General features: G+C 41.1%; 1 protein-coding gene across 1 annotated transcript; it reads right to left on the minus strand.

Annotated features, from left to right (window-relative positions):
- Positions 1-915: 915 nt before the first annotated feature.
- On the minus strand, positions 916-26432 carry pros1 (protein S). Its single transcript, XM_080834043.1, has 14 exons — positions 26227-26432; positions 25031-25188; positions 21536-21560; positions 20493-20576; positions 20167-20289; positions 18778-18903; positions 16456-16584; positions 14997-15237; positions 11848-12034; positions 9725-9889; positions 8341-8509; positions 7717-7853; positions 6644-6878; positions 916-2540 (listed from the first exon to the last, which is right to left on the minus strand). The coding sequence occupies exons 1-14, from the start codon at positions 26306-26308 to the stop codon at positions 2395-2397; spliced, it is 2007 nt and encodes a 668-aa protein (XP_080690169.1). The 5' UTR covers positions 26309-26432; the 3' UTR covers positions 916-2394.
- Positions 26433-27153: the final 721 nt, after the last annotated feature.

Here is a 27153-nt window from a genome sequence, read left to right on the forward strand (position 1 = left end):
GAGGGAAGATTAATAAGCATTCAAGGCACTTGTTTGTCCTTTCTTTCATAAAACTATAACCTAATGTTGGGAAATGACATCGAGATGCCGTCGTATTTGCTTGCCCTTACAGTAAATTGTGAGTAACATGACTATGAATATTTACTTTCTGTTTCATCTGCCATAATTTTTATTTCAGTTTAATCAGTTTCCCGTCACCTAGGTTTTAGTTTCATCTTTACTGACTTGCAACCCCCATGTACACTCGCCCCACTCCCGACTCTTCCTGTTGTCCCGGTCCTGGATCTAGGTCAGGATCCAATCACCTCTTACTGAAAACAATGTCATGTTTTCTCTGAGTCTGCAGATGACCACAGGTTGAACAGGACCTTCTTTGATAGGCATCTTACCGGTCATAACTTGTTTGTATCCCGTCAAAACACAAACACTGACTTGCCTGACCTCATGGTATTTCTCGAGGTCAAAAAACTTCTCTGTCAGCGATGCAGAAGCTAACATGGCCTTGGGGCCATATCTCTATGGGTCATGGTGTGGTGTTTTAGTAATCATTACAATTGGTCTATTAGTATGTGCAAGCTGCAACACATTTTTACAAACGACAGTGTTTTGGTTTTCAGTTGTTTTTATTCAAATACAAGATAAACAGATACACCATCAAAATCCAATAAACATCCAACACTGTACATTTAAATGAACTTGCCTCTTGGTCACATCAGGGTCTCAGACTGCTCTGAGACTGTTCAGCAAGTTTATCTGAGTGGGTGGGGCGTGTAGTTTTAGACTATAAAGAAACATAATACTTGCTTCATTTAAAATTATGAAGTACAATAATATCAGCAAATCTGACCAGCATGAGTTAACATATGAAAATGGTTATGCTGTGGTAGGGCTAAAGGTACTGTCTTAAATGTTCCCATTTACACGGAATAGTCATCTCTTAGAGCTCAGCTCTGGATCAATTGTGTGTAACAAACAAACTGCTCTTGCAATCACTACAAGCCTGTTTGTAAAAGGCTAAGAGACAGGAGGAGTGTTCTTCTAGTAAGTGTGTACTTTGGGTCTCTCTGATATCCAGCCTTTTTTTGTTGTACCAGGGATATGAAGCACCTCAGTAAAGTGTGAGCCTGTGATGTCACTCACATGTGAGGATAGATCACTATCCAATGCAAACTTCCCCTAGATGTCTGATCCACTCCTAACAAACGCAATATAGCTAAATCAGTATAGCGCAGTGGTTGCAGGCTTAAGCCCTGTAATGCTTTAGTTTACATTTAAATAAGGTTTGGAGATGGAATTGAAGGCTACAGTCTACAGGCTAATTGGCTTCCTGGCCAATCCAGAAATGTGTCACACAGACTCTCTTAGTGTAGTGGGTTTTAACGGCCTGCAGATGGGAACTTATTTAATTTAATATATATGTGTCACTTCAAGGAATAATGTATGCAGTAAGGTGCTAATACGGTGTCCTGTATTGGTCGACGTTATTTTTGTTAATATTTCCAATGTAGTAAAAACCTTTCCATTGATAGTGGTTTTGTGTACGCACATCCAAAAAACTTTAAATAGGTGCACGGTCAAAGTGGTGAACAAATAAAACAAGATATCCAACATTTCCTCATTTGTACAAGCTATTTATTCCTTTAAGTACTCATATGTCCTTAGGACATCTAGGACAATAATGCCTTGTTCCAGGGACAACTTGTATGCTGCCGCTGGGACAAAATGAAATGTGCTGCTTCAGACGCTACATGTATACTGTTCAGACGCTACATGTATGCTGTTCAGCCCATCAGGACATTTCTCTCCTTCCTGATACCCCATCTTATACTTTCATTAGCATTTACGGATTTGTGTTCATTCTCAACACAGAGGCACACAAATATGAATGGGAAAGATTTATTACATTGGAAATATAAAAAATGAAATAACGTCTAACAATACAGCATAAAGCTATTAAGTATAGCCTTAGCCTTTACATATACACAGCACTACCCTACAACCATTGCACTATATTCGTTATATCGTTTTTTTGCTACATTGTGTTTGTTAGAAGTGGATTCACATCGAGTGGCAGTTTGCATTGGAAAGGATCTGTCCTCACACATGTGGATGCCATCAGAGGTGATCAGGAGGACCAAGGCCAGGTGATACCAGAGGATATCAGAGTGATCGTGTGCTTTGTGTGTGTGTGTGTGTGTGTGTGTGTGTGTGTTTTAAAAATGAATTGTAAAAACCAACAGTTGATCAACCAACCCAAAGTCACTAAAAACCTATTATCTTGTTTTCCCTAATGCTCTTTCTTGCTTTTTTCATTATTTCTGGATCAGAGCAATTTGGTGACGTGTCACAGAAACCTGCCCGTGACCGCTGTTCCTAGTAGGCCTTGTGTTGGTGTCAGGGGGACACCGGGGGGCAGGAGTGGGACTTGATGCTGTTGTGTTTGCTAAACGCATCATCAAAGTCCAGCTGTTGTCCATTCACAGAGATCTCTATGCAGCCATGGTAGTAGGCGGACACTGGTGTAGAGGCAATGGGAAGATCTGTAGGAGTGGGTGTATAGTTGCAAAACAGTTAGTATGTACACATATTACATTTCTCTTTTCCTCAAAAAACACTATCAAAAGTAAGTGGCCATCAGGTAATTCATAAAGGTTTAGACCTTGGCAACTAAAACAAATACTGATAAAGTAATGCAATTGCTTCATGGCTAGCTGCCGTCAGAATGGCATGATTTTCTATTTGAGTAAATGACCAAATAAAGATTTTCTTATCTTAAAACAAATTAAAATAATTAGGGGGGATGCTATTCTACATCCAGCAGTCCAAGTGTTTTGGTGATCTACACATTACTAGGTGTTCCTGTTGCCTACATTTCAGTCAGAAACCTTAAATTATTTAAGTAGCTATGCTTTTGCTTTTTATATTTATGGAAAAAAGATTACAACACAACTAAGGCACGGTAAGATAACAACACTTCTAAATCACGGTAAGATTACAACACTTCTAAGTCACAGTAAGATTACATGGTCGTTGTTTTAGCTAACTGCGGTTTTAGTAGCTCTGGTTGTTTTGAGATTATAATGACTGACTCAATAATAATGACTGTTTCAAACAGCACCCTGGCCTTTCTGTAGGGATTAACATGGTGCTGGTCGTCAGCTGCAATAAATTACATTTCATTTCTACTCCTTATAAACACTTTAGAGTGTCAGCCCTCATGTAAAGCCCTCCATGTGAGAAGACTTATTTGTGTAAAGACCATCGAGTCTTCCTGTGCGAGTTCACTGGGAAAGGACATGGGCCAGGCAGTCCCGCAGAGAAGTCTCTTCCTTGTCTCACAGAGTACTGTGCCTGACTGTGTTCTATCCTTCCCAGGCTTGCTGGGCAGGGACAAGTCTCAGAATCTCCACTTGTCAACAGGGCCGGATTAACAATTTTCTGTGCCCTGGGCAACAAGGCTCAAGGCCCCCCCCCCCCCCGCCGCCGCCACCGAACAATCGTAAAGTCGCTATTATCAAGATCATAGCCTACACTAGTGGAGATGTATGTGTGCACAAAAGCCTCAGCATAAAGTGCATGCATTCAAGAGACCATTCAGACGCACAAATGTGCATAACTTTTTACAATTAATCTTTAACAGAACTTGGTGGCTTGAGGAGTACTTATTGAATGTTTCAATTATCTTGAAAGCAAACAGCTAGGTAGGCCTTAACTTAAAACCATAGAACATTTTAAAAATGCAAAAATGTGAAATTATCACCAACCATGAAGCAGACAATTAGTGTGTTTTTAGTAAAAGTAAATCATTGACTACACTGTTGCATGTAATTTCAAAGTCAAGATCATGTTTATTGTATCACAATTCAACATTTGATGTTGATCACTTCACTACTATATATCCTTATTATTTTTATTTAAACAAATGGACCTTACAACTGGCCTCTCCCTTAAAGACTGAACTCATGACTACACAAACAATTATGAGGCCTAATGACCTATCTTTACTTTTAAAACTTCTCTCATTAACACTAGGGGTGCGATATGGGCAAAAAAGAATATCTCGATATTTTTTTTTCATTTTGACGATAACGATAATTAGACGATATTTAAAACAAATGTGATTGGAATTCTCAGAGTTATACCTTCTTGAAAATTACAATAATGGGCACAATGTTTAAGGAAAACACTTCTTTATTGTCTTTAAACAAAAATAACTTAATTAAACTGCAATGCAGAAATATTGAACTCTTGAAATAAAGTGCTCCATGCATCCATGAGAATTATTGCACATCAACAGCAGTGATTATGGCCTTATTAAACTTAAAATTCTGTCCCGGATTGTACAAAAATACAAATACATGAGCATTCGAGCATGGATTGGGACGATTTTTTCTGTCCGAGCCCGGCCAGGTCCGACAGAATAGTAACCGAGCCCGGACCCAGTCCGACAGGCATTCAAATATTTATTTTTTTCGAATCCGAACCGAGCCAGAAGGAATCAATCTCAGCTGTTCATAGTACTAATGCCACATTGACGTACGTTTTTTTTTATGAATAGCCTGGCTTTATTAAACTGAGGCATCAACAGTTAAATGCTCTCTCACACAAACAAGCGCTGTTAAACGCACAAGCGTGCACAATAAGGCCAATACGTATATTTAAATTAAATGATTGACATTGCAAGAACGTTTAGTAAAATGGTGCGGCTCCTTTAAGAAGAGCACGTACAGGGTGGGAGAATGGTGACGCATAGTTTGGATGCAGCGACAAAGATTTATGTGCTGTAACAGTGTTAACCAGTATGTGAGTAACGTGAGTTTTAATAAAGCATAGCGTGTGTAATGTGTAGCTATTTCATTCCGTTTGCTAAACTTTCCTGCTGTCTGTTTTTACTAACCAGCAGCAGACGTAACGGGAAGGGAATTAACCCGAAGTTAAAAACATGTAGGCTAATCTACTTCGGCCGTGGAGCATTTTACTCCCCTGCAATCTCCAACTACGAGACAGCCTCCGACAGCAGGAAAGGTTAACAAACGGAATGAAATAGCTACACATTACACACGGTATGTTTTAATACAACTCACGTTTTATGCTATACCAACGGAGGCACAACAGACATCACCATGCGCTGCCAGGACTGCGTTCATAACGTGATATTTGTCAACAACGTTGTCAAGTGCCCCTTTGATGTCATGGGCCCTGGGCAAGTGCCCAGTTGCCCTAATGGTTAATCCGGCCTTGCTTGTCAACTGTTGTACCTCAGGGATCAGTGCTTGGACCCCTCCTTTTTTCCATTTACACCACTTCCTTGGGTGAGATCATCCATTCACACGGGATCTTCTACCACTCTAGAAGATATTCTGCTGTACTTGTTTTCCCCTGGATGCCTACACAAGATTGGCTCAACTTCTGCATTCCTTAGTGATATTTAAGTGTGGATGAAGGGCCGTCATCTTCATCTCAACTGTTTTAAACCTGAGCTCCTGGTATCCCCAGCTAATCTGTCTAGCCCACAAAATATTAACATCAAACTTGGTTCATCATCATTGACCCAAACTAAAGCTGCACAAAACTTGGGTGTTATGATTGATGACCAACTTAATTTCTCTGAGGATGCAGCTTCTGTCTCAAGGTCTTGTTGGTTCACTCATTATTTGCGGAATATCAGACCCTCTCTCACTCAATACGCTACACAATACCTTGTGCACGCCCTGGTTATTTCTAAACTCCAATAATGAAATACAGTTTTAATGGGCCTGCCTGCATGTGTGGTGAGATTGTTGCAGATGCTTCAGATTGTGCTGGCGCATAAGGTCTTTGATCAGCCATATGTAGGACATATGAAACTCCTCTGCTAGTGACCCCTCACTGGCTCCCTGTAGGTGCAAGAATTTCATTTAAATCTCTCACTCTCACCTTGGATTGGCACCAGCCTATTTCAATTCTATGATTCAGCTCTCTGTGGAGGTCACAGTCAAGACATTTCATTTGTGGCTTTCTCGGTGGTGGAAAGACCTCTTTAATGCTGTCAGTTCCAGGAACAGCATTGAACTAGTTCATTTGTTTCAGCCACACATTACAAAAAATTTTATTATTTTGGTATCATAATTATTATTTTTAGTAGAAGTAGAAGTACTACTTTTAGCAGCAGTAGTATTTTAAAGGTAGGGTAGGCGATTCTGGAAAAACCAGCAAGGATAAGATTTAAAAGTATACAACTGAGCCTTGTGGAAGACTGCAGTCCTGCGCCATGTGCAGGTAGACAGGCAGGTAGGCCATCTTATCATTTTATCCGGGACAAATAAAAAGGAAATACTTTTTACAGCCCTGTGTCTACCACAGATGACTAATTAAGCAATGTATTCATTGCTATTAGGATTTTAAGAGGGTAACAAAAAATGCTACACTGACCCTGCCTTTAAGCTTGCTGTAATTTAAGCATTTTTGACATTGGTTTGAACACGGAACTTTTGGTTCAGGAGATAAGTGGTCTTACTATTATTATGGATAGGATTATGCTATGCAGTCAATACTGATGTGCTTTCTGTGTTAACTTATGCTGCAAACTCGATTAGATAGATTAGATTTTCATTTGAGACATTTCACGAGCTGACTAAGTAGTCGCTTGACAGTGCATACTAACCAGGAATTCCCCCAATGTAGGTGGCAACCGGCGACTGCATGGTGATGTTGAGACGACTCAAGGCCTCCTGCAACAGAGGCTGTGTAGTGTAAGACACGTCTGTGTCGTTTGAGATGCCCCACATCTGGAGCTCTGCCTCTGACACGTTCAACTCCACTTCCAGTCGCTCGGGGTAACACAGCATCATAGTTTGGAGAGTTGCCACAGCGACACCATCCAGAAACAACTGCAGGTCCTAGACCGCCAACAAAAATGTATGATAGAATGACTTGAGAGTGTGCTTCTTAAATGCTTAAAGCAGCAGTATGGAGTTTTGTTCTAGTGCGGTAACTTACACAGAAAAATAATGTAAAAACCTTGTAAACAACAACAACAACAATTCTGTTAACTCTTAAGAACTCTATCTTTGCACCATCCACACTTGAAGCACAAGAACACTTTCCTCGTGGACATCAACACTTTCCCAATCTATGCATAATGTACCATAGGGTCAGATCCATTCCTGTATCTGTAAACCTCCCACTCCTTGTGAACATCTTCTCCCTATGTGTATGTGATTTATGTACGTATGTATGTCTGTGAGTTGCACAAGTGCATAAGTGTTTAAGCTACTGGATGACCTAAATTTCCCTCGGGATTAATAAAGTATCCATCTATCTATCTATCTATCTAAAATGTGTTTATTGACAGGCTGAATCAAAGTCGGGACCATAATCCACTAAAAGGAGTTGAAGCAGTTCTGTAAGATGAAATGGGACAAAATTCCTCAGAGCGAATATGCTAGACTGATGAACAAATACCACAAACCATTATTACTCATTTCCAATTAATCAGTTACTGAATGAAATGGTTCACACACCTTGCCATATACTGATAGTGTGGAAAGTGTGCATGGCTGTAGCACCAGAATTTGGGTTGACAAAAATGTAAAACAGTGTATTTTAAATCTTTGCATCCAGTAACATGCCGTTTACACCTCTGAGTTTCTAGGCAACATCCGGTAGTTAAACAGGGGGAAGCAAACCTGTGTTAGATGCTGCATGCATGTGAATGGGTTATGTCATAGCACTCACTGCGTCATTGGGTCCTTGCGTGACAACGGCCACTGACAGTGGAACTGTATCATTGGCGATGAGTGCAAACAGGACCCCTGTGCTTCTGGACGGTCGAATACTCATCTTCACATTGATCTTCCAGGACCCCGCCTCACCTACAGGAATAAGACATGTATGCATCAGAAAATAAATATAGGCTGGACATGTGAGGGAATGTTTATTTTATGAATACCGAATTTGTCTAACCTATAACCAAAGGAAAGGACTGGCTAAGGTCATAGAAATAGGCCTATCAGCTTAGTCGGATAATATACACTAAATCTAATATTATTATTATTATGACAAGAGGAGGAAGAAGTCGGTTTAGTTTAAACAATCTAGCTCATACCAGTTACCCATCCTTACAATACCTAGACTACAGAGTCCATGTATTCAACACCATACATCTTATAACGTTTAAAAAGTCTTTATAAAGTCTTATACGTTTTGATAGTCTTCATAAACTCTTATACGGTTTAGATAGTCTTTATAAAGTCTTATAAAGTTTCAGACTTCCATTGCAAGCTGGTCTTTGCAGCACTCCTTGAGTGAGTTGAGGGTGTGTTTCTGTGAGAGATTAAAGCAGCTGTGTGTGGCGCTCACTGTATTCTAGGTTGAATTGGGCGAGCCCAGCCCCAGTGAAGAAGGACCCCTGCTCCACATGCACAAAGCAGTGCTTGCTCTCCTTCCCTTGAATCACCTCTTTCACTCCCGACGCCCCCTGGTTCATCAAATTCCATCCCCGAATACAACCATCTAACCGTGGGTTAATCTGAAAGAAAAACACAGGATCAAAAATCATTAACACCTTCAGTACGGTAAACACAGTAGTGTAGTGTCCAGACAAAAAGAAAACATATCAGTAACAGTAAACCTTGGGTACCTGGTATTTATGCAAAACGAGCAAAATTATAGATTTTGTGGAAACACAGAACCAGAGATTTTTTTTTACATATTTCTCATATTTGACACAATATATTTCATGTTATGTGTTTTATAAGCTGCTAGTGCAAGCAAGGGGTTAAGAGAGCGTTTTCTCTTTTTGCTGTTGGTTTTGTATGTACCGGTAAATAGATTTGGTCACATGGCTAAGGACGTTGACTAGAATGTGGGGCTTCAGTGATATCACCTGTGGAGAATTGGATTAAAGGACACACTAGGGCCAAAAGCAGGACATGCCAGAAATCATGAAGACTTATTGTTAGCAAAATTTGCAAATTGCATTGACTTTATTAAAGTGATGTATTTTCTCTAATTCACTGAGAGCTCCACAAGGTATGAAATGGAAATGAAGTATGAATAAGGTGTGCAAAAACATGAAGGAATCACACTTGGCAGGTACAATACTTGCATCATAAATATGTGGTAAACAGCTTGCATATACATTTCATACTAAAATGGCATAATCCTATGCGCGCATACCAGAGCCGTTTTTTAAAAAGTAGCGCGTTATTTGAATGTAGGACCATTTCACACACGCACACCTGCACACTCGCTAGACTGTTCCATTGTTTGTTCTCCGAATGTTAGGAAGTAGTCTTGCCTAGCCTCTGAAAGTACCCAAATTGGAAAGACTCGGAAGGACTTGTCCTAACAAGGAAGCATCCTTGACTTTGAGAAACACCCACTGTTATCGAAAATACTATGTAAAACTTAAAGGTACAGTGTGGAGTATTTAGGCAGATCTTTTAGCAGAAATAGAATATAGTATTCATAATTATATTCTCATTAGTGTATAATTTCCAACAGACAAACCAAAACAGCCTCTAGAGAGGGCCTTTGGCATTCTTATGGCACTTGATGGCCACCGTAGGTTCTCCTACATGTTGAAAAGGGAGGGGTTTCCAGTTGGTTGCAATTCAGCAACCTCACCACTAGATGCCACTAAATCCTCCACACTGGACCTTTAACATATTTATAGAAATTCATCTATGGATCTTAGACTTTTTTCATTCTTGTTTCTTTTGTTACATCTTCAAGTACTTACGGGTTTGATGACACTGTCAGTCCGGTTGGGCAAGCCGGCAATATAAACTTTTGTCTCCAGTTTCCCATTGACTGATGTAAAGAGACTCTCTGGGCTGTTGATACTCATGACGGCCTCTTTACTGATCTTCACACTGATGCTGTTCTCCAGTTCATCCACTGATATCTACAAAACAACCCAATATTAGCATATGCAAAAATACAAATAATAAAGCAACATCTCTACCTGATATTCATGTATGTTTTTCACCATGATATACATGACATCTCTTCCTAATACAGAGACACATAATTAAACCTCTTACACAACCCTCATTAACAACACAATAGAACACTCTCACTACTATAGACATTAACACACAAACAACAAGCATAATATATATTCAACCATCAAACTATACAAAATTCACAATAACACACATTATTATATGGCAACGACAGTACAAGCCCTCTGATTGGCTAATGGGTAGTCATGCCAGCCGCGTATTGACCTTCTCGCCGGTCTGCCGGTCTCATACGGATCCTTATTGTCCTCGTCATCTTCAAAATCATTGATATTGATAGACATCAAGACCACTGCCATTTGTGTTAAAAATAATAATATTCCTCTGATATACCCATACTGAACATAGCTACAAACTTTAAAAGAAACGCCTTTAACAGTCGGCCAATAAGATTTCCACTGTCTTCTCTACCATGGCTCTGTCTCCGATCAGGGGACAGGCTGAACTGTAACGGTGCAAACCCATGACAGCGACGCGACCCGCTTCCATCGCTTTGAGTGGGCGTGGTGTAGCTTGTGGATATAGCATAACAGACTGGACGAGTGAGCTAGTGAGCAGGCTAGTCAGTTAGAAGCTATCTAATCACTTGTCTTTATATCAAAACTGTCATTGTGTTCAAGTAAGCCCAGGATTAAATATATAACATACCAGGAGCAACAACAAGCCCTAACAATGTCATCCAAGCTTTTCTTTTTAGCAAATGAAACGACCTCACGATGCCATAGACCTAAAATTTTCAAACTGTCACAGACGACACCAAACAATCTCATTGGCCGCTGCCGGGAAAAAACGCTCCTCATTTGCATAAGTTTCAACATGTTCGAATTTTCATGGTTGCGTCGCCCAAATCGCTGGTCTACGTCACAATGGATTGGCTCCTGTTGAAATGCATTGGGTTTAGAAATTGCGTCGCTCATAACGGTGTCATGGATTTGCACCGCAACACTCACAGACAGGACTGGATTAGGGACCCTTAAGGCCGAATTATGCTCTGTTTTAGACGTAACGCGTAAGCACGTAAGATACACAACCCCCCCTTGCGCGGTAAAATACCCCCCCTTACGTGCTTAAGTGCGTCGCCCAAAATTCCTGACTATGCGACTAAAACACTACGGCCCTACACAGCTCGCAAAGGCTGCACCTCCCACACCTGCTGAACTCATGTATGAAGCACTTCGAATGGGATACTTAACTCCAACCCATTACTTGAAGATTTGAACATTAGAATATTGCAGGGTATTGAGGTGTTTTAAAAAGAAGTGGTCTAGTTTAGTGGAAAGGCCCAGATAGCTTTTACGTAACAAAATGTTGATGATAAAGATATGCAGAGAACAGAAGTCTGAATGCATCTTATAGCATTCAGGTAACGCTCAAGATTCACACACAATATCCAATATCCACAATATCCTAATCAACCTGAGTTTGATACATTTTTTGCTGGTAAATTCTACAACATCAACATTCCACTCATTTTTAAAAGTGAGAAAGAGCAGTATGGCAGTTATTGCTTGCTACTACCAAATGCTCTGGTTGGAACTATCTCCAGCCTGACGCCTGAACCACAGTCATGGGGATATTCTTAATCAACCCCGTGTCATATTACTTTATTCATTTTGCCATTTCACCATCATATTCTCTAGAGACCCATGAAAAGTTCTCATAATACCACAAACAGTTTATCAAAATAACAGCACATTAACACTACAAAACCAGCACAAGATAATTCACAAATATCACAACAGTCCATAGAATCAAAATTCCCCTGACTTCTCTCTGACAACACGAACATGTCCTATTGATTTGACCTGATTGGTGTAGTAGACTTCAAAGTTAAACTCACCACATGCCACTCTCCATCGTTGATGGCCTTCCCACCGCTGGTGACTTTCAGGGAGTGCTGGTTCTTAAACTGGACTTCAATACGGCCACCACGCAAGCCAAGCATGAACCAGGAGTCGTGCGAGGACTCGGCATAGAGCACCACGCCTTCAGGGTCAAATGTGCGAAAGTCGAACTCTGCAGCAAACCTAAAAAAGGTAAGAAGAATCTTAACCCCAGAATAAGAATCAGAAAGGTTTTTACTGCCAAGTAGGTTTTCACCTACCAGGAATTTTTTGTGGTACATTGGTGCAAACAATAAACATACACAATAAACAATACACAAATTAAGTTGTATTAAGTAAGTAAGTAAGTAAGTAAGTAAGTAAGTAAGTAAGTAAGTAAGTAAGACTTTATTTATATGGCACATTTCATACAAAAGTTGCAATTCAAAGTGCTTTACATAAAATCAATAAAGGCAAGCAGAAGGAGCAATACATGGAGTGAAAGATAAATAAAAATGATCAACATCGTATCAGAACCTGGGGCCGTATTCACAAAGAATCTTAGGGCTAAAAGTAGCTCATAAGTGGCGAATTTAGGAGAAACTCCTAAAAATAATGGGCGTGTCAGTCTTAAATGTAGGACTCCTAATTTTTTTTACTAAGAGCAATTCACAAAATATTTTATCCCTAAAAGTAGCACCTAAGTCTAGGACAGCTTAAAACTCCTCATGAGGACTCCTAAGTCACTAAGACCTATTCACAAAAAATCGTAAGATGGCTGCAGCCGACTTGGAATTGATAAAAGACATTGCTTAAACCGTGAAGGTATATTGTCGTAGAATTAGCGCGGGATGCAATGACGCCTTTAAACAACGATGTGTCCCGAAGTGAAATGTTTGGACACATAAAGATAGCCTATTTGGCTTCGCGGAAAACGCAAATGACGACACTGGGGATCATCATTCAGCCGTTTAATTCATCAAACTATCAACGCACTGTAGACCCCACATCATCCAACAGTTGGATGTACCGATGACTTGTGCATTTCAACGGAGAGCGGTCTGCAGCAGGTTTTTGAGAACTTACCAGCTGGATGCCGCTGGGGTGACAGTGGCTATTGGTCCTGGGACCAGTAGGCTTTCGCTTAGGCTATACGTTTCACGTTCGTTTCGCTTTGATCAATTAAGATTGGAGGGCTTAAAGGGCTGCATGTGCTGATATTTGAAGTGGTCAAGGGCTGGAAATATAATAGCCTTACAGTTTGCTGGGTGCTTTAATTATTACTGCCTTGATTACATGCAATTGCCATATTTTATATTGATCGCTTTATATTTCTCTTAAAGTGCAAAGTGTCATTCCCGTTGGATGCACAAACTTGTTATCATGCGTGTGCATTCTGCTAACTGCACTGTCCATAACTATTTAATATGACTTAATTTGAAGCCTAGGTTATTCTCTTATTTTCAGTCGATATAGTGGGATTGTTAGAGAGACGTCACAAATGAGTTTTTAATGAGAGAGCCTGTCACCAACCAATCACCGTCCTCACCCCTTCTAAACTCGTGCATGAGAAGCGACGTCATCCATAGCAACGGAGTTTTATCTTAAGCTTAGGAGTTGGTATTATCCTTAGTATGAGTATGTCTCAGAGCCGTTGTGAATCACTTTTAAGAAATTACTCCTACGTAAAAGGTTTTAGCGCGAGTTAGGAGCACTCCTAGTGGTAAGATAAAAGGCTTTGTGAATACGGCCCCTGGTGTTCTGATAGGCTTTCTAAAATCATGATAAAAGGAATAAAAGTCATAAAACCCTTAAAATAGAGCAGTATCAGACTCATATTCTGACTAGAATTATGAGTATGACATCGTCAGGCTAATCAGAGACAGAATGCTAGAGCCAATCAGAGACAGAGTCTTTGAGCCACGGACTCCTACTGGTTGACTTGTTCACACAGATGTTCACACAGTCACTAGGCAATACCAAACAGGTAGTCCCTTTAATCCAAATCTGGAATAAAATTTGTGGGCATAACTTTGATCTGCTATAAAACCAGTCAGGCCTAATGACTTAAATATATGGCACACATTGGGATGCCCTTTCTTCATGAAGAAATTAAGGCAAAATCAAGTCACAGTTACTGTCAGATTCTGCTCAGAAAGGGTTTGGAGCCAGAGTTACTCATGAGTCCCACACCAAATATGAAACCTGTTTGAACATCTGTCCTTATCACCTGTTTGAAGATCTGTCTTTATCACCTCTGCCAAAGAGGTTGTGTATTTGGTTCAGTTTGCTTGTTTGTCTGGCTGATTGCCTGTCAGCAGGATTACACCAAAACTATTGTCATGAAATTCGGTGGAAGGGAGAAGCATGGGCCAAAAAAAGAAATGAACCCACATCCTTGAACGCCGCGAGAAACGAGACACGGCGTATTGGCCTTGGTCTGCGCTCCGTGAGGGCCCTTCTGTTTGCCGCTGCTACATTGGGGTGGGTGGTCTTAATCATTCTACTGCAGTTGAAGACAGATGTCACGAGACCTGTGGTTGCTTCACTTTATAATTGAACTCACTGTGTGTATGCCTTATGCAGATGATGACCAGACCCCACACATTCTGTCATTAACTTTTGTCCATCTCAACACACTCACAATTGTACCCTGCTCTCTCTCTCTCTCTCTCTTTCTCCCCCCCCTTTCTCTCTCTCTCACACACACACACACACACACACACACACACACACACACACACACACACACAAAACTAGAATGGCTTAACGCCACTCATTTGGAAATAACAGACCAACTTTGAAAAACTCAGCTTTGTTTGTTTGTTTGTTTCAGTACTGGTTTATAATGTTGACTATAATGAGACTGCCAACTCTGTATACACAATAAATGGTATTGTGGAAAGCTATGATTCCCCATTTAAGATAAGGGGACAGAATCTGCCAAGCAGGTCCGAGAACAACATGTTCCACAAGAGCTAGATAACAAAGATTTGTCCTTGAACTTACAGTTTACCAAAATGTGAACACCTTAGTTCACCAAAAGTAACAAACATTTGCAAGAAAGTAGCAAAGAATATTATTTTTAGGACAAAATGAAGATAACACTGGAATGGTCTTAAAAACACATTTTCATTTTATGGCACCATGTCCAGTCGATACTCACTTGGTGTTTTCTGGGAGTCGGAAGCGCAGATAGATGACGGGCAGGCCAGCAAACTGTTCCCCAAGATAGAGCATCTCAGAGTGTCTGTCATCCTCGAGCTGCACACACTCTGGGATCTCCACACACGACGAGCCATCTGAGGCCAGGGTCAGACCCTTTCGGCCGTCGCAGTAACACGCGTAGCTGCCCTCCGTGTTCACACACTCACCCTGGCAGACGCTCTGCTCACACTCATCCACATCTGGATCAACAAAGGGATCAGCATGAACATTACAAAATACATGCACACACACTTACATGAACAGAAAAACAAAGCACCTGGTAACTTCCCATCTTGGCTTTTTAGGATCTGGTTTATAGAAGCCACTGCGGTGGTGTGAGTGAAATGGAGACACTATATTTGACTAATGCTGCTGTGTCAAACTCACTTTTACTGATCTTTGCAGCAAATAAATGCCAAGGAGGAGATTTTGCCACTGAATTATTTAAACAGGCAACAGTCTCCTAAGTTTCTTACAGTTTCCATTTCCCACTGAAGTGAAAGAGTGGATGCTGATTCTCTATCAGGTTCAAAAGTGGTTGATTATGTGAAGACTGTACTAATATATTTTGCTTTATAGTATGGTGAATAGCAACAGAAACCCTATTGTGCTTACAATGTTAGATAGGCTAGCTCTGTGCCTGGCTATCTGTGGAACACCAGGCCCAGAAATAACAGTGCTACCATATGCTCTTTGTGTGACCCTTAGTCAGAGAAAGAATGAAAATAAAGTGTAAGAAAAGCCACCCTATAAGTGACCTTGGCTGGTGTTGCCAGCTGCAACCCTAACTTCAGTTATTTAGGAACAGAAACACTGCCACATAGACATAGGCCTGTTTTCAGCAAAACAGGAATCTGCCCCATTCTTCACACTTATGTGCTAAAACACATATTTTACCATTTTACATCATGTGTTAATGCCAACTTGTTGGTCACATTTGAGTCAGCCTGGGACCCCCCTCATCCTGGGAGATGCCATCCATCCTAACAGTAGCTCCTGTAGGCATGTTCTCAGTTGCAATATTTCTAGGACTTTTATTTGTTAGGGTCCTGTAAAATACTAGCCTGACGATGTCATACTCATAGTCATAATTCTTGTCAGCATATGGGTCTGATACTGCTCCATTGAACTGTGATTATGGGGCGTGGACTATAGACTGTTCTAATGTTGTTATAGTTGTTTGCACTGTAGACTGTTCTTGTCTGTTAAAACAGGTCAACAGAGGAAGGGATATATAGACCAGAAGGGTCTGAAAACGTTCCGTTTGCACTGTACAAAATATGGCTGTCCTATGGTTGAAAGGATTTGCTTGCTTTTCACCTTTATCTGTCGTCTGTTTATCAAGATTTGGAAGAACAAGCAGCGGTACTATTATCAGACCATGCAAAACTCTCATACTCTCTAGATGTTGTTCTCACCCTGACACGCTCGTGCAGTGAAGTTGTACTTGAAGCCAGAGGGGCATCTGCACTCATACATCCCTGGCGTGTTCACACACTGAGCTGGCTCCTCACAGCTGCTAGGGTACAGCATACATTCATTAATATCTGCAGAGGAAAGAGACATACACAAACACAAGGGAGGGTCAACTGCATGCACACACAACACCACATGAACATGAAGTAAATAAGAACACCAATGATGGATTTCATGCTTGGCAAAAACAGCTGCTTTACACTAACAAAAGTTGATGACTGGAAAGCATCAGGCTCTTGTGGGGTATTCCAAACAAAGTTGCGTAATACGACAAAGTTCAGCTAAGTCAATAAATGTTTGAGTCTCGTGGTACAACAAGTTAAACATAATGTCCACAAAAATGTGTCCGTGTGTCTATGCATAAGCGCTGTAACTTTGAGAGGTCAGTGCTGGTGACGCCATGCGTCTTGTGTTAGTATGTGTCCGTGTTTTAAATGCCCTGAAGTTTGGTGCGTTTGTTTTTGTGCTGACCCAAACTTTGAAATGAGTTATGTTTTGTTCCTCAGAAACAGCATTCCATCTGCAGCTGTTGCACATCTAAACCCTCTATCAGCCTGCTCTTCTATGTGGGAGGGAAATCAGCTGGGCATCTGGCCAAGACACAAGCCAAGCATGCACACATACACATACACCCCCCACACACCCCACACACCCCACACTAATCCCCACCACTGGGACCAGAGCATGATAACCACCGGGTGTTCCTGTCCTTAACCTCATTTACTCAACAAACATGTTGTTCCCAAAAGTGGGACTTGTTTCCAGAATCGAACATAACAATCCTTCCTGATTTATAGCAGGGAAGGCACAAATGACTTGACAGTGTTGGAAAATGATGAAACTACATAGGAAGTGAAGATACTAATCACCCAATGTGATATAAATGAGCACAGACTCTCTTGTCCAGAGGTCCGTTGGCCTTCCTATTCGGACTTTGATATTGATGTGGTTGGCACAGACTCCACAACTCCAGAAGTGACAACAAGTGACACTAACTGGCCACAAACTGCATTTTCCACCCTAAAGCCCCACCAAAGTCATCCCATAGCAAAATTGCTTTAAGAGAAAAAGATCATTTGCAAATTTAATTCTAGCAACATAATAAATGTGATCTCAACAGAAACTGACAAACAAACAAATGTAAGTTTCTCCCACTCAAATGTCAAATCTGAATCCATGTCATGACTACTGAAGTACAAGCCAGCAGAAGGCTAAAATTGCACATATGAAGGTGACGATTGTACATCTTCCAAACTGTTATTTTACACTCAGCTGTATAACTTTTCCTCCAGACTATGACTCAGACGGAAATGTACTGATCCTATGACAAATACCACAGCTGAGTACTCTTGATTGGTCCTGCTCTCCTGAGCACTGGTCTCTCCTGTGCAGTGTGTCTCTCCTGTGTCTTTCCTGTGCAGTGTGTCTCTAGTGTGTCTCTAGTGTGTCTCTCCTGTGCAGTGTGTCTCTCCTGTGTCTCTCCTGTGCAGTGTGTCTCTAGTGTGTCTCTCCTGTGTCTCTCCTGTGCAGTGTGTCTCTAGTGTGTCTCTCCTGTGCAGTGTGTCTCTCCTGTGTCTCTCCTGTGCAGTGTGTCTCTCCTGTGTCTCTCCTGTGCAGTGTGTGTAGTGTGTTCTCCTGTGCAGTGTGTCTCTAGTGTGTCTCTCCTGTGCAGTGTGTCTCTAGTGTGTCTCTCCTGTATCTTTCTTGTGTCTCTCCTGTGCAGTGTGTCTCTAGTGTGTCTCTCCTGTGCAGTGTGTCTCTCCTGTGTCTCTCCTGTGCAGTGCGCCTCTCCTGTGTCTCTCCTGTGCAGTGTGTCTCTAGTGTGTCTCTCCTGTATCTTTCTTGTGTCTCTCCTGTGCAGTGTGTCTCTAGTGTGTCTCTCCTGTGCAGTGTGTCTCTCCTGTGCAGTGCGTCTCTCCTGTGTCTCTCCTGTGCAGTGCGTCTCTCCTGTGTCTCACCTGTGAAGTGTGTATTGCTCACCTGTGCAGTGTGTCTCTAGTATGTCTCTAGTGTGTCTCTCCTGTGCAGTGTGTCTCTAGTGTGTCTCTAGTGTGTCTCTCCTGTGCAGTGCGTCTCTCATGTGTCTCTCATGTGTCTCTCCTGTGTCTCTCCTGTGTCTCTCCTGTGTCTCTCCTGTGCAGTGCGTCTCTCCTGTGTCTCTCCTGTGCAGTGCGTCTCTCCTGTGTCTCACCTGTGAAGTGTGTATTGCTCACCTGTGCAGTGCGTCTCTCCTGTGTCTCACCTGTGAAGTGTGTATTGCTCACCTGTGCAGTGTGTCTTGTCGTTGGAGAAGTAACCTTCCTCACACATGCAACGATAGCTGCCGGGGAAGTTGTAACACTTCTGATTGCATCCCGCAGGGAACTCTGGGTCACTGCATTCATTGATGTCTAGTGAGTTAATAAGGCAATACACTTTTAAGCAATTCAGTACTGTATACTGTATAAAACTACTGTAGAAGTATCAGTATCAAAATATTGTTTCAATTGAACAGAAATACAAACACCGGAACAATTGTTCCACATTATTCTTAATACCTGACTTAACCCCTCAGCAAACTACTACAACAGTGTAATTCAGCTTACATCTCTTTGTTAAACAACATAGACAATTCAAAACAGAATGAATACATGTACATTCAAATAAGTAAGGGATAACGGCCGACTAGCTGTACAGTTCTACAAAGGTAATGGACGCTGCGGGGCAAAGAACTCCACGACGCGCAGCAGAGTGGAGTTTCTCCGCGCAGTCCATTATCTTTGTAGAACTGGACAGCTCTAAGGCCGTTATCCCGCTTATCTCCCGTTTACAACATCCAAAAATGTTTTTATTATTATTATTATTTAGAATTTCCTTTATCTTTAGGAAACTTAATATGCATAATAACCTGATGAATTCTTAATTTGAAGCCTAGTGCTCCCGTTAGAGAAAGTAGTGCGTTTTTTGAAGAAAAAAAAACGTTACGTTGGTTGTCAATGGTAACAATTCAAGAGCATTGATATGGAACGGCGATTTAACTTTTTTACTAGGACTACGTCCAAGGTGTCCGGTTATACGGACTTAATGAACACCCAATTAGCCAATCAGAAAACAGTATTTCGTTCCAGAGGGAGATAAGAAGCAGTAAACAACATTGTTAATAACATGGCTTCCAGGCTGGAGCCACAGGGTGCTCTTAAGGTTCTGCCTCCAGAACTAAGGAACTTGAGGTGGCTGTGCATGCACACAGTTCCGGAGCTTACATGTCTGGATGTTTGCCTACCGGGGGCCACAAGTGAGTTGGCACCTCCAACCATAGCACAGAGGGCCACTGGAGAGGACACTTCCACACCGCAGTGGGAGAGAGTGAGGGTAAAGGTCCAGTATATAGCCAAAGAGCCTTACATAGGCATCCTACAGTGGCCACTTAGAAGGCAGAGGTGATGCTAACCCATTTCACATGTTTCGAGTAAGAGACTTGTTATAGCATAACCCCCTACACTTTGCCATCAATGTCGAAAGTCAGCTCCCAAAGGCTTCAAAGTCATTCCTTCATATTATTAAACTTAAACTAATGAATATTGATCTTGGTCATGGCCTAGTAGTGTGATAACTAGCCTTATTAATTGATGAACGTATAAGTTATGGACATCATTTTCTAAGACTATACCCACCATCCTCACAGCGCAGACCCTTCCAGCCAGGCTTACACACACATGAAAAGGAGGCCTGGCCATCTATGCACCGCTCTGAACCCTCCTTATAGCATGGCATTGGAGTGCACTGATCACTGATCTCTGCAGAAACACATAGAGACATCCATACATACATATTCAAGTTCAAAAGTACAAACAATCAAGACTAGGAAAAATTCTATTCATAAAAAGATGGATAGACTACAAGCTCATGTTAACTGTTTTCAAGCAGTTAAGACAAAACATATTTATTTGACAGAACTTTGTACAAGACATACAATCACCGGTTCACCATGGACACACACCTTTGACACATGTCCGTAGGTCCTGAGGGATGCTGTGGTCAGAGCTGGGTTGGTTGATGCCAACACGGTATGATCCAAGACACACTGGAATGGAGAGGCTGACATTATTAGTGACACCACTTAATGATTAAAAACTATGTCAACGGTGTAAGAGCTAAATATTCGATTCAATTCATTTATACATCACCATTAGCAATTTCAGTTGGCTCAATGCCCTTTACACGGCCTAAGACGTGAAACCCCTATGAAACTATGTTAACAGTGTAAGAGCTAAATATTCTATTCAATTCATTTATACATCACCATTAGCAATTTCAGTTGACTCAATGCCCTTTACACAGCCTAAGACGTGAAACCCCTATGAAACTATGTTAACAGTGTAAGAGCTAAATATTCTATTCAATTCATTTATACATCACCATTAGCAATTTCAGTTGACTCAATGCCCTTTACACAGCCTAAGAGCAAAATTGTAGGCAACAGTTCAAGAACAGGGAGAAATCTTGAGCAGAACCCAGTTCTAAAAGGGTGGAGCCTTCTGGTTGGTCCAGTACAGAGATAGAACAGGGGAAATGGAGGGGGCAGGGGGGAACAGGAGGAAAGTAAGAAGGAGCAGAGGTATTCAGAAGCAGGCAAATGAACTCATGCATTCATCTGTCAGGGGAAAACATATCAGCAAACGTGCGGCATACATACACACATACAAGATGTCAGTAGGTAAAATGGAATAGCCAGCATTCAAAGTAGTGCTTCTGCAACAACATAGTACATTGTAGATACTGTATATGAAAGGGTTAAAAAAAAAACAGTACTGGTAATCTAATAGATCTGATACTACAGTGCTGGTCAGGCTGAACACTCTCTTGCTGATGTGATTATCGTGTTTGTGGGAAATGAGGTATTGTGTTTGTGTTAGGCAACATTTGGAGGAAGTTATTATTATTTGTAGGTGTAACAAAATCAACTATTTGACTTTGCTACCAAAGTAGCAAACAGTTACAGTTAAAACTAACATTGACAGCTAATGAAGGTGTAAGACTTACCAACATATTTTGGATAGAAGTACTCCTAAAAAACAAACAGGAAAGAAACACTTCAGTTCCAAAATGACTTTGTTGATCAAGGATACTTCTACTTTCTGTTTGTTTAGGTTTCGTTTTGCCTGTTTACATTTTTGGACCATCTGGATACACCTACCAATAACACAATCACTCAATCCCTGTATCTCCACTCATGGGAGTACTACATACTGTAGACCTGCAGAGCATGAGAACTGTGGGCTTTACGAGAAATGCCTAGGGCAGAACGTCTGGAAATGACGCTATGGTGATTCACTGTGCTAACAAGTGTAGGGAGATAACAGCTGACGACTGAGCCAAAGCTTTTGCAACTCTTCCCACTGTTATTGTATGACTGTGACCCATTTTTCCACTGTCACATTGCATTGTGTCCTTGTGTTGGTCATGGAATTTGAAGAGTTCTAGACTTAAGAACCCGGCTGTGAAATTGAGCAGACTGTGAAGTGGCGTGGGTTTGAATGGAACTAAGGACACATCTCTGTTGAAACTGTAGATAGCATAACTTGTTAACGTTGCCCAAATAACACCTGCAGCAGTGATATATGTTCCATAAACACTGCATCTCATTTACTAGGCTTAATTATCTGCTTAATTACTCATTGCCTTGTATTTCATTATTATTGTGTTTGAATTCCAGCATTTTCATCACTATATGCTTGCAATAGCCAATAGGATTGTCAGTTGACTGCTAATGCTTGAAATGGAAGCATAGACACGAATGGTGAAAGATCCTCTATAGACATGATGGGGAAAGATCATCAATAGACGTGATGGTGAAAGATAATCAATAGAAATGGTGAAAGATCATCAATCCTGTTGAATAATACACTTCCGTCACTTGAATATATGTTGTTGATTTCTTGAAAGTCAGCTTCTGATGATCAGGTATATTTGTACACGACATTCCTTTAAACTTGTTTGTAGAACTACTACTTTCCACCTTTCCTTGAAGTCTTTTCTGTAGGTCCAGTCCTGGTGCTAGTGTTAAATAAAGGCTCAATAGCTCTCTTGACAGTGAGTGGATTGGACACTGTGGGAAGTCCCCACGCAATAGTGTGTGACTGAAAGTTCCTGGTTCCTTTAATTTGCAAATGTTTTCACATGGCAAATGAACCTCAACTACAGAAGAAATTGGGCTAAATGCAGTCGGGAACAACTTCTTTGGTACGGACAGAATTTTGTGCCACCTTCAAATGCAAACACAATTTGGGGATGAAGAGAAAAAAAACAATGGCCACAACGTCTTGTTTTATGGTGCGCAGCATGCAGAAACTGGGCTTTGTGTAAATACAATGCTCAAGAGTTATACTTTTCACTATGTGATGTGAAGAGAACGTGCCAAAAAGCAAAATCATCATTTTCATTGATTTGCATCTTGTTTTCACCATCTGGAAAAACAGAGAAGGGATTACATCACACACAATTTAATAATAAAGTTGTGCCATACCGCACCCAAATAGAAAATGTGTCTTTGCTTTTTTTCCTAACTCTCTACCGGCTTATTTTCTTTTTCCAAAAGTACATACAGAGAGCGTGCGCCAGGATATCACATCACTGGCCAATCACAGCCCTCTAACAAACAGGGGGTGTGGTTCAGGTCGGCAATCACTCGTGAGGGAAGATTGACTTAACCCTTGTTTTTAAAACTTATTTCGATAATTGTCCATGCCAAAAACTCTTTGTTTGGTTCATAGGACCACAGACCACTTGAAAAACCTTTTGTCGAAAGCTTTTGTCTCCCTAAGAGGTCAAAGCAATGTCTACTAGTCTACGGCTATCTATGGAATTCCCAACACTCTGTCTGCAAACCAACGTTGACGCAAAATGAAGCAGGCAAGACTGTTTCAGCTAACCAGGTACCATGCCAGAAACAGACTCCAGTTAACAAGGGTAACTTTAACCTTCCGTTATTCTGCTAACGTTAGCTAGCTGGATAGAGGGGTAAAGGCCATTTTAAAAAAGCTGAGCGATAGCAGCTGATGTGACTTTATTTTGCTATCCACCACCTGTAGCTCACTAGCTCACCACTCAACAAGCTATGCTCTAATCTAAGTTGGCTGCTGTCACTCAGCTTCCCATGGACTGGCTGGCCTCATCTCTCGCCCTGGCCCGGAGGCGCTTGAGAGGATGGCACGTAGTTATGTGTTTATCCCCCGCCACGCACCTCCAGGGCCAGAAAGTTTTGTTAGCAATTATCACTCAGCTTCAAGGCTATGAGTGCCTCCTTCAACCAGTCTGCAACACATTGTAGAACAGGGTATAATATTCCAAGAATGTCATGCTCCTAATCCACAAAGAATAATTTAACCTTACATTGATAATTTAACACCTGATGAGATGAGTGCAATACATATCTTAGACAGACCGATGACTGTAAAAAGACACCGCTTCCACTAGGGAGACAGAAAACATTTTGTTTGTGAAGTTTCAGGTTGTCTGGTCCTGTAAACCATACACCGACTTTTTGGCATGGATAATTATCAAAATATAAACTACAGTATATATATATATATTTTTTAAACGAGGGTAAAGTCAATGTAAGTGAGTTATTGAGGTGGCCAGACTTTAGTGATTAGCTTTCCTGGTGGCACTATCTCAAAGCAAAGCAACCTTTTCCACTTTGGTGTGGTACGGCAAGATTTCATCATTAAATCCTTCATTATTGTGTGTAATGTAACCCTTTCTAGTAGTTTTTCTGAACTGTATGCAAATCAATGAAATTATAATTCTGCTTTCATTGTGGCACCTTCCCTTTACATCACACAGTGAAAAGCAATGGCTTTTGTGCACTGTATTTCCACATGGAACGTCCTCTGCATGTTTCACACTGTAAAACAACTTTCTGCAGCGATTGGTTTTCCCCCTCATCCTAGAATTGTGTTTGCATTTCAAGGTAGCATGAAATCCACTCCGTACTTATGTGTGCAGATATAGAAAAATATCTGATTTTGTGTTTCATTATTTATTGTGCTTCATTTCGTGTTTCACCAAACAAACTTTGCCCTGTCACAAAATCAATGTTTTCTCTTTGCGAGCAGACTTTGTGTGCTGAATAAGAAATCAGGGCCCGATTGTCCTTCAGGTCACTTATGGTGACTGCGTTAGATTGGGGTTAACCAACGCCAGTGTAGAGAGATAGAGATGTTTTGATACAGATTTTTTATTTTATTTCAGCCATCAGCAATCACATGATACAATTTAGTTTCAGGTTTTGTAGTTGGCTTGCATACAGCTTTTGTGGTGATTAATGTAAACATTGACAAAATACTGAAGCCAGTCTATGCAATTTGGTCAATTTTCAGGTAATTTTCTGTCTTTCCGGAACAGTTCTTTCATGCAATTTGAGGATACTGACAGGATATATACAAAGAAATTGAAAACATGAAAAAGTTATAACTGAAAAGTTACAGATTAAGGAACTGAAAGAGGATGAGACTCCCACAAGAGGAGGTGACTCACGGTTTCAGGGTAGTTCTCAAAAATCTCTCGTGCCTCCTCCTTGTTGCAAAGTTCTTCAATGCACTCCCGCTCCAGGTTTCCCTTATTGGTCTCCTCAAAGAGGGAGTTAGCACGCCGCTGACGCACCAGGAACTGTGAAGCCTTGCTCTGTGTCAGGACTAGAAGGCATAGATCCACATTCAAAACTAACACTCACTTATGATAAGAAAGATACAGCAAAAATAATCATTTGCATAGAATATGCCCTTACATTTGTGCATATTATAAACAGATTTTGTGTGTCTGTGTGTATTTTTGTATGTATGTGACAGAGAGACAGCCCATCAGAAAGTTAGAGAGCAAAGAGATAAAGAGAGTGCAGAGTTTCAATATAAGTTGTACAAGTGCAAGGCCGTGGGATAAGACTATTGACACTCTATATAAACACAGTATATTCACACGTTGTCTACCCAATTCTATCTTCATGTGCATACCCAACACACATTTCTTTCAGAGTAAACAGCAATTGCACATTTATATATAACACAGATTTTTACCTCGATTCTGGTCACATATCCGACCTAGATTAAAGTAACAGCATTGGCTACACAAATTGAACCCGGTTACAGAATGTACAGTGGTCAGCTTGTGATTGATAAGAACCCCGCTGGCCTGATCGAACCAGACCAAGCCCAGATGTCTCGCTTTGTTCCGTTATGGCGTCTCGTTTCCTCGCCTTAATATCTCGATTTAACCCGATTATACGCATCCACTGTGAGAGCCAGTTGTTTTTACGCAGGGATTAACGTCCCCACGTGTTTGCTTCAAGGCTATTTAAAGCGAGCACATAACTAAAGATACAGCGATACTCGTCAGACCTGAAATTACAATAGGGCAGTCACATCCAGTTTAAGTTACAGATAGGAGACCTCGTAATTCAAGTTGAAATTTGCGTAGGTTATATTTTTCGCAACTTCAAACCTTTAATTATAAATGGCTCACTTTAGCCCGAACTGAGATGAAGCAGTTTTTGCGCAACAAAGCACACGAAAACTTATTTTACGATGTTTCAGTATTAAACAACATTCCAACAGGCCGACACGCACGACTGAAAATAAATCAGGGTTTATGAGTCTTAAACTACCACGACTTCACATGGACTTCCCCGATTCAGTTAGTACAACAGTTCGTGGTTTGAGCTGTGTAGCAGTACTTACGTAATCGATGGGCATCGCAGAATACTGCGAGAAGTACAAGACATGCTGCATACTCCCCTAGAGCTGTTTTTTTCCTCCACATAATCAAGCCGTTCAGGTTGAAGTAGGCCTGGGACTACTGCCTCTTGGGCTGGTAGGATCAGCTCCGTTAGAAAAGTTTATTCCACCCGAAAATGTTTTCGCTGTTTCGGCGAATGGAGTAGGGCAAGCGCCAGAGAACGCATAAGCCAGAGCAAGTCAACAAAGAGAGCGCTAACACGCGCACACACACTACCTAACCTAACTGCATCACGCAGTGTACACATAGGCTAGCATTTCATGCGAGGACTCGAATTTATAGTTTGAACTGGAAGTTACTATTCTGTGTTCCCTATCAGATTATAACAGGGAAACCTCCCCGAGTGTTTTTGAAGGTTGTCCAGTATTCACAAAACATTCATGATCGATAAAGCACAACTATGAATCACAATGTTAGTCACAAGTCAAACATTTCCTCATGCAAAATCGAATTATGTGGCAACTGTGATGTGCAGGACACATTGTCACCGTCATTCTCTGTGAGACATTTGTAGCCTACTTCTGAATTCGTTTTACGGAGTTCATGTAAGTTGGATATGAAAATAAATGTTGGACCAATTGGGGGCGATCCAAATGCAGTGGGAATTTCAACTCATCAGCGGAACACCCATATTTGGTCATAACCCTGTCAGTCCTTCTCACTTTTAGCCTTTTCACCTCCACTTTCAACATGTGCCTAACTTAAAGCGTCACTATGTCAGTTTAGGCCGTTTTAATGCAGTTAAAGGCACCCAGTGCAACTTTATGTAAACATTCAATGAAAAATAAACATTCAATTTCTAGTCTTTTTTACACATAGTAAGTTTCAATAACTCCATACCATTACATATCGACATTCAAGGAGCAAAG

The sequence above is a fragment of the Sprattus sprattus genome (genome assembly GCF_963457725.1).
Source record: "Sprattus sprattus genome assembly, chromosome: 3".
NCBI lineage: Eukaryota > Metazoa > Chordata > Actinopteri > Clupeiformes > Clupeidae > Sprattus > Sprattus sprattus.